At 45.6% G+C, this 8541-nt stretch overlaps 1 protein-coding gene across 4 annotated transcripts; it reads right to left on the bottom strand.

Moving 5' to 3' along the window:
• Nucleotides 1–946: 946 nt before the first annotated feature.
• wu:fi75a02 (bromodomain-containing protein 4) lies at nucleotides 947–8146 on the bottom strand. 4 transcript variants are annotated; one of them, XM_055019449.1, is made up of 11 exons: nucleotides 7862–8146; nucleotides 7671–7743; nucleotides 6945–7073; nucleotides 5134–6664; nucleotides 2964–3290; nucleotides 2822–2845; nucleotides 2476–2653; nucleotides 2295–2383; nucleotides 2033–2104; nucleotides 1815–1945; nucleotides 947–1569 (listed from the first exon to the last, which is right to left on the bottom strand). In XM_055019449.1, exons 3-11 carry the CDS (start codon nucleotides 7063–7065, stop codon nucleotides 1415–1417), a joined length of 2628 nt encoding a protein of 875 aa, XP_054875424.1. In that variant the 5' UTR covers nucleotides 7066–7073; nucleotides 7671–7743; nucleotides 7862–8146; the 3' UTR covers nucleotides 947–1414. The 4 variants fall into 4 exon arrangements, with proteins under 4 accessions (XP_054875424.1, XP_023119639.1, XP_023119641.1 ...); XM_023263871.3 differs by having other exon boundaries at nucleotides 7671–8146; XM_023263873.3 differs by lacking the exon at nucleotides 7671–7743.
• Between the last annotated feature and the right edge of the window lie 395 nt (nucleotides 8147–8541).

The following is an 8541-nucleotide window of genomic DNA, read 5'->3' as shown; positions in this document are numbered from 1 at the left end:
TATTATTATTATTATTATTATTATTATTATTATTATTATTATTATTATTATTATTAATGGGTTTATATATGAAACAGCAGCGTCAGCTTTGATCATCTCCATCCATCTGCAGGTCCCATTTAACACATACAATACACACACACACACACACACACACACACACACACACACACACACACACACACACTAGTGCAAATTGAAAGACATCAGTGGTTTCAGTTCTGAGTTCTTCAGCAGGTTCTCCAGGATGTTCTTCTAGAAACTGTTCTTCATGTCATCAGGTTCCAGTCGGAGCCTCTACAGAAAAACTGATGGCCTGAAGGTGGAACAAGTGTTGGACTAACCCAGGACTGACCCAGGATTAACCCGGCACTGACCTGGGACTGACCCGGGATTGACCCAGGACTGGCCCAGGATTAACCCACGACTGACCCAGGATTAACCCGGCACTGACCTGGGACTGACCCGGGATTGACCCAGGACTGGCCCAGGATTAACCCAGGACTGACCCAGGATTGACCCAGGACTGACCCAGGACTAACTCAGGACTGACCCAGGATTAACCCAGAATTAACCCAGAACTGACCCTGGATTAACCCAGAATTAACCCAGAACTGACCCTGGATTAACCCAGGGAACGAAATATTTAGTATATATATATATTTACTTTAAGAACAAGACAGATTAGAAAATACCTTCGTATGTTCAAAACTCAGAAGATGAAGCTCATCTATAATCTGTAGTAGTGTGGACAAGATTATACATGTAGGACGAGATCATACATGTAGGACAGGATCATACATGTAGGACAGGATCATACATGTAGGACAGGATCATACATGTAGGACTATGACTCCTTCTATACCTCCTGATTAGTGGAACTATGACTTGTCCACAGGTCCAGAACTGAGAACGTTCTGCGGTTCACTGAGAAATAAATTTAGCCTTTGTGAGCAGAAACTTTTATTTGTTTCAAAAATAGACACCTTCTCATCAGAAAAAAATATATTACAGCCTAAAAACTCCAAACACCTCAGCCAGCAGTACTGCACAATACTGACACAGTACTGAGTGAGTACTCTGGTACTACACAGTAGAGTACTGGCTGAGTACTCCAGAACAGTGGGGGGTCTGTATGTGTTGAAACTGGACTAAAGTAAAACATGTCCTAGAGGGGGTGTGGCCTCCTACACGGGGCGTGTTCTGTAAACAGAATTAGTATATTAAATATCCCAGCATTTCACATTTCAGTATCCAACACTGTAAAAAATGGAAAATACCACATACACTGCAAAAAAACAACAAAGTAAATCCTACACACGCCGTCACCATGGTAACCGCGTTAGCAGCCATGCTAGCAGCCATGCTAGCAGCTCTGTTCATTTGGCCTTCAGTCAGCTGACAGGAAATGATGTCACACCTCCAGGCCCTGTCGCATCAGAAAGTCTTCGAGCGCGCTCAGTCGCTCCACCAACATCACGTCCAGGTCCACGTCATCAGTGTCGCCGTGGCAATGACGCCGGGCCGCCGCCCGTTTCCTTGGTGCCATTGCAACAGGAAGCCCCACCCCTGAACAAAAAACAAGACAAAGGAGCTGATAAATAATACCTTTAAAATCATCGCTATTATTTTACCATCACAATTATTAGTCAAAACGACATCACAGCCTGACTCGCTATGATGTCATCAACAGTCTCTACGATGACATCACAGCCTGAGTCGCTGTGATGTCATCAACAGTCTCTGCTGATCAATAATCAATACCTCAGTCTGAAGCTGGAACATCTCCCTATAAACTACATTTCCCAGTGTACCTTGCGGCCTCTTCCTCTTCCTGGGCTGAGTGAAGTCAGGGAAGAGGAGGAGCCGTCGCCGTCTCTGCTGACCAATCAGGAGCAGTGCTCCGTCTTTCTCACGTGGCTCCTCAAAGATGGTCTCCAGACTCCTGCAGAACACAAAGCATGATGGGAATCTGTTCACCTGCTGGGGGAGGGGCCAGGGGTTACCTGTTGGGGGAAGCGACCAGGGTTACCTGTTGGGGGAGGGACTTCTGTAGTTCTTGTTGGTGTAAATCTCCTCCAAGCTGAACTCTTTCTTCTTTAATCTGAAAAGTTTCATGAAAACATCTTTATTCAAGGTGAAGGTAACTACAGGTGAAGGTATCTACAGGTAACAGGAAAACTACCATAAAGGTAAAACATGACAACACCAGGTGACCATCCAAGTAAAGTCAGTAATTCAACCTTCCTTCTGCTACATTGTGTTTTATTGATTAGGCTCCGGCCCCTCCTCACCTTTTCACCTTCGGCAGACCCATGGGTGTGAGCAGCGTTTCTCGAGGTGACGCCCGACGGATTCGGATCTGTGACACTCGTTTACTCCGCTGTGGGAATGAGGAGATGATCCAGAGTCCACATGAAGCCTGAAACTAAGAAAACTGACGAAACATTTAAACCAACAGGAACAAAAACGAACCTCTCCGTTGGTGCTGAGGAACCCTGAACCTGCTGCTGATCGGACAACAGGGAGGGCAACAGGCAGTCCGCTGGCTGAGCATGCAGGGAGGGGCGGGGTTCGTCGTCGCAGCAGACGGAAGCTCTGAGCGCTGTGATTGGCTCGCTGTTTCTGCTGTCTCCGGACGGAAAACGCTGAGCTGCACCAGACGTTAAAATAAGATTAAAATCAGAGTAATTAGTGGAAAATAACTGAGACGTTAAATAAATGGTTTTATTTTAGTTACCAGACGTTAAAATAAGATTAAAATCAGAGTAATTAGTAGAAAATGACTGAGATGCTAAATAAACGGTTTTATTTTAGTTACCTGGACGAAGCCGCTCGAATGTAACTGAGGACAGAAACACAAAGTTAATCTCAGCTGGAGAATAAAACACATTCACAGATAAACAGAAGAAACTAGGACATGAATATTAATGAGCCACATTTACATACGACTCCACACCCACCAGTGGTCGTTGCTCAGACTGGGCGGGGCCGTCCAGTCCCTCAGGGGCCGCAGGGGCCTCCAACAAGCTTGACCCCTCACCGACTCCAACATCTTCTCCATGGTAACAGCTGACAGGCGTAGCATGTGGGCGGAGTTAAAGGAGGAGGAGGAGCGGAGCCGCAGGCGGGAAGCACTGTGATTGGAGGAGAGGGAGAAGGGAGGGTCCCAGCCAGAGAAACACCATTGGTCAGCGGAGATCATAAAGGCCCCCGATTGGCTGAAGGTCAAGCCACAGCGAGATGACGGGAGGATGTGCACGGCATGCTGGGAAGAGGGGCGGGGCCAGCTGGAAGAAAAGGAGGAGGAGCCAATCAGCTGATTTTATAATCAGGAGGTTCTGGTTCTGTTCTAGATCCTTCCTCTGTTCTAACTGTTCTCGCCTGTACAAGCACAACTCACCTGTCTCCAGGTGTGTGTTCTGTGGTGTGTTACAGGTGTGTGTTCTCCTATATACAGGTGTGTGTTCTACATACAGGTGTGTGTTCTCCTATATACTGGTGTGTGTTCTACATACAGGTGTGTGTTCTCCTATATACTGGTGTGTGTTCTCCTTTATACAGGTGTGTGTTCTCCTATATACTGGTGTGTGTTCTACATACAGGTGTGTGTTCTCCTTTATACAGGTGTGTGTTCTCCTATATACAGGTGTGTGTTCTCCTATATACAGGTGTGTGTTCTATATACAGGTGTGATCTCCTATATACAGGTGTGTGTTCTATATACAGGTGTGATCTCCTATAGACAGGTGTGTGTTCTCCTATATACAGGTGTGTGTTCTATATACAGGTGTGTTCTCCTATATACAGGTGTGTTCTCCTTTATACAGGTGTGTGTTCTCCTATAGACAGGTATGTGTTCTATATACAGGTGTGTGTTCTACATACAGGTGTGTGTTCTATATACAGGTGTGTGTTCTATATACAGGTGTGTGTTCTCCTATAGACAGGTGTGTGTTCTACATACAGGTGTGTGTTCTCCTTTATACAGGTGTGTGTTCTCCTATAGACAGGTGTGTGTTCTACATACAGGTGTGTGTTCTATATACAGGTGTGTGTTCTCCTTTATACAGGTGTGTGTTCTCCTATATACAGGTGTGTGTTCTCCTATAGACAGGTGTGTGTTCTATATACAGGTGTGTGTTCTCCTATAGACAGGTGTGTGTTCTACATACAGGTGTGTGTTCTCCTATATACAGGTGTGTGTTCTCCTATATACAGGTGTGTGTTCTCCTATATACAGGTGTGTGTTCTATATACAGGTGTGTGTTCTATATACAGGTGTGTGTTCTCCTATAGACAGGTGTGTGTTCTCCTATATACAGGTGTGTGTTCTATATACAGGTGTGTGTTCTCCTATAGACAGGTGTGTGTTCTACATACAGGTGTGTGTTCTCCTATATACAGGTGTGTGTTCTCCTATATACAGGTGTGTGTTCTATATACAGGTGTGATCTCCTATATACAGGTGTGTGTTCTATATACAGGTGTGTTCTCCTATATACAGGTGTGTTCTCCTTTATACAGGTGTGTGTTCTCCTATAGACAGGTATGTGTTCTATATACAGGTGTGTGTTCTACATACAGGTGTGTGTTCTATATACAGGTGTGTGTTCTATATACAGGTGTGTGTTCTCCTATAGACAGGTGTGTGTTCTACATACAGGTGTGTGTTCTCCTTTATACAGGTGTGTGTTCTCCTATAGACAGGTATGTGTTCTATATACAGGTGTGTGTTCTACATACAGGTGTGTGTTCTATATACAGGTGTGTGTTCTCCTTTATACAGGTGTGTGTTCTCCTATATACAGGTGTGTGTTCTCCTATAGACAGGTGTGTGTTCTATATACAGGTGTGTGTTCTCCTATAGACAGGTGTGTGTTCTACATACAGGTGTGTGTTCTCCTATATACAGGTGTGTGTTCTCCTATATACAGGTGTGTGTTCTATATACAGGTGTGTGTTCTATATACAGGTGTGTGTTCTCCTATAGACAGGTGTGTGTTCTCCTATATACAGGTGTGTGTTCTATATACAGGTGTGTGTTCTCCTATAGACAGGTGTGTGTTCTACATACAGGTGTGTGTTCTCCTATATACAGGTGTGTGTTCTATATACAGGTGTGTGTCTCACCTGCAGCCGTTCTTCCTCATGATGACACTAATGGTCTTCGTTGATTGGCTGGCTCCTCCCTCCTCTCTTCTTCTCCGTTTCTTCTGGGTGTAGCTGTGCAGCGTCAGCAGCTCCTCCTGTCCTCCTCCTCTGAAGGAGAACTCCATCCTCCCCACAAACCTCCCACCCTCCTCCTCTCTGTTCTCAGTAAACTCCCCTCCTCTGTGAGTCCTCCTTCTCTTCCTTCTCTGCTGTGATTGGGCGGAGGACAGAGGGGGCATGGCCACCTCACTGTCTGGTGATGAGTGTTGGAGGTGGGCGTGGCTACAGTTATGGTGGGAGGAGCTTTCTGTCGGCCTCCACTTCCTGCTCCTGCTCCTCCTCTCCAGAGCATCCAGACGGCGGCCGAGCGAAGCCACGGCTCCTCGCAGGAGGCGACGCACCTCCAACCGGTGGGCCGACAGGAGGCGGGGCAGGAGGGCCGAGCAGGGGCAACAAGGGGCAGGAGGAGGAGGAGCAAAGAGGGGTGGAGCAACAGGAGGAGAGGAGGTAGAAAGAATCTGACAAGTTGGAGGAGTGAAAAATACTGAAGGAGGAGAGGAGACGGGAGGAGGAGGAGAGGGGAAGTGATGAGGAGGAAGAGGAGCAGAAGGGAAAAGAGGAGAAAGATGCACAGAAGAAGGAGGTGCAGCAGGAGAAGAGGCTGGACAAGGAGACAACATGGAGATAGAAGGACGATGGATGGATGCAGAGAGAGGAGCAGAGGAGACATGGGAAGAAGGTACAGAGGTGAAAGGAGTTAAAAAGACAGATGGAGGATGGAGGGGAGGAGCTGAGGAGAAAAGAGAAGGAGAGATAAAAGAGGAGGGAGAAGGAGCACAAGGAGGAGACAACATCGAAGGTATTAGAGGATGGAGGGATGCAGGGAGAGGAGGAGAACAATGGGAGGAAGATGAAGGAGAAATAGAGGGAGGAGGAGGGCGAACAGACAGAGCTACAGGAGGTGAGAAAACAGAAGGAGGTGAAGGAGTCATGGTGGAAGAACGAGCAGGTGGAGGAGGAAAAAACACTGAAGGAGTTGAAGAAACAGGAGAAAAGCCAGGAGAGGTGGAAGGAAGAGGAGGACGAGGAGGAGCTGAGGAGAAAAGAGAAGGAGAGAAATAAGTGAGAGGAGAAGAAAGGAGGGACACAGCAGGAAGAGGATTGAGGGCAGGAGGAGAAGACACAGAACTAGCTGAACGATGGAGGGATGTAGGGAGAAGAGGAGAAACATGGGAGGAAGACGAAGGAGGAACAGAGAGAGGAAGAGGAGGAAAAGAAGGAGAACGAGCTACAGGAGGAGGAGAAAAAACAGAAGAGGTGGAAGGAGCTACAAAGACAGATGGAGGAGGAGTAGACGGAGAAACAGATGGAGGAGGAGCTGAGGAGAAAAGAGAAGCAGAGAAATAAGAGGGAGGAGAAAGAGCTGCTGTCTCCACTGCAGGAAGAGGAGGAGAAGAAGGGGAGGAGGAAGAGGAGGAGCTCCATGGAGGCGCAAGAGGAGAGAAAAATCCTGGAGGACAAACAGCAGCATTACCTCACCTGTACCTACTTCATAACATAATTCACATTTTCATTGTGATTTTCTCAGATGTTTGAAGTTTACAGAAACACAACATTCAGATTGATCAGGCGGATGATGTGATGTCATGAAGATGTGATGTCATGATGCTGTGATGTCATGATGATGTGATGTCATGATGCTGTGATGTCATGATGATGAGCGCCCATGAAAAGCCTGAGGTTCTGTGACATCACGCTCAGGTAAACATCAGATATATAAACAAACACACCTGTTTGTGTGTCATCTTCATTGTCCTCATCAGCCAATGGGAGAGCAGGGGGTGGGGTCACAGCTACCAGGCCCCGCCCCCCTTCATCACTCTCATTGAGTGGCAGCGGTCGAGAGAGCATAGTGAAGACTGGCAGAGAGAGCGACAGAGGCAATCAATAATCAATATTCAACAGAACATTTAAATCACAAACCAATCAACAAGAAGCTGATCAGATTTATTATAAAACAAACATCTTCATATAAAATAACTCCTAAATGTTTCACTGGATTCTAACAAATTAAAACATGTAAACGCAGAGATAAAACTTTATTATTTTAACTCTGAGAGTGATAAAAACATGAGTCTGAAGAACCAACATGGGTTCTTGATGTAGAGAACAGATTAAGCAGATGGGAGGAGATGAAAGAAAATGTTCTAAACTGGAAAATATGTTATAATCTAGTTATTGTTATTCTATTACTATTATTCTGTTATAATCTAGTTATAATTCTATCATTATTGTATTTCTATTATAATCTAATTAAAATGTTTGCTTCTTATTAAACAGTTTTCTGTTTCTAATATTTCCAGATGAACTGAAACTTTCTGTTAAAAACTAAACGTTCTGATCTAAATAATGACGTCAGTCGCTGCTCTCGCGTTCTCTCGTGAGATTTGCACCCTGAAGGTTTAGCACAGCTGCTAGCCTGTTTTCACAGTCAGCTGATTAATCGCTGATGTCACCTGTATGTCGTCACAGCGGGGTGTGGTGTGACGTCAGGAGGCAGGTAGAGCGGAGTTGCTGGGGGTGAGGGGACTGAGCGAGATTTCAGGGACAAAGGAGAGTGACGGAGCTAACGGCGGCTAACGGCAGCTAGCTGCAGCTAGCTGCCGTTAGCAGGCCGCTACACCGGGACTTTACCGGATCGGTTTACCTGCTCACGGCCCCGTCGCTCCGTCACTTTCCCTCCTGTCCTCTAACGTTTCATTTCAGGCCGTTTACCGGCAGAAACACCGAAACTATCCGGTCTGTTCAGAGGAACGGAGCTCCGGTACCGGAATCACAGCGACAGATTTCTTCTTCTTCTTCTTCTTCTTCTTCTTCTTCTTCTTCTTCTTCTTCTTCTTCTTCTTCTTCTTCTTCTTCTTCTTCTTCTTCTTCTTCTTCTTCTTCTTCTTCTTCTTCTTCTTCTTCTTCTTCTTCTTCTTCTTCTTCTTCTTCTTCTTCTTCTTCTTCTTCTTCTTCTTCTTCTTCTTCTTCTTCTTCTTCTTCTTCTTCTTCTTCTTCTTCCGTTTAACGGCTGGAAGCTGCAGCAGCGCCGCCAGCAGGAGGAGCAGAGAACGGCATAAAAACACAGCAGGAGTATTTAACCTAACGGTCTATTTCAGATTAAAACGTTCCTCTGAGGTGAAGCTGTCAGTTCTCTGTTCCTAACCCTCTAAGGAACCTCTGGGTTCTCTGGTTACAATAGGTGAAGACGACACGTTATATAAATATAACTGACTGAATAAATACCATTCTACAATATAACCAAGAAAGACAGATAAGTTAATAAATCATTATAATAGAGCTCAGATAAAAGTAAACAAGCAGCATGTCAGTAAATGAGTGATT

This window comes from Amphiprion ocellaris, chromosome 17, assembly GCF_022539595.1.
Source record: "Amphiprion ocellaris isolate individual 3 ecotype Okinawa chromosome 17, ASM2253959v1, whole genome shotgun sequence".
Taxonomy (NCBI): Eukaryota; Metazoa; Chordata; class Actinopteri; family Pomacentridae; genus Amphiprion; species Amphiprion ocellaris.
The sequence above is the reverse complement of the archived record's forward strand: the minus strand, read 5'-3'. Positions and strand labels throughout refer to the sequence as shown.

Bases quoted from the DNA above. Each gene is read 5' to 3' on its own strand.
- wu:fi75a02 (XM_023263871.3), bottom strand. From the start codon at position 7,065: ATGCTCTCTCGACCGCTGCCACTCAATGAGAGTGATGAAGGGGGGCGG. The intron at 2,654-2,821 runs GTAACTAAAATA...CGTCTGGTGCAG, and splicing joins ATTCGAGCGGCTTCGTCCAG to CTCAGCGTTTTCCGTCCGGA. The intron at 2,105-2,294 runs GTGAGGAGGGGC...GAAACTTTTCAG, and splicing joins GGTCTGCCGAAGGTGAAAAG to ATTAAAGAAGAAAGAGTTCA.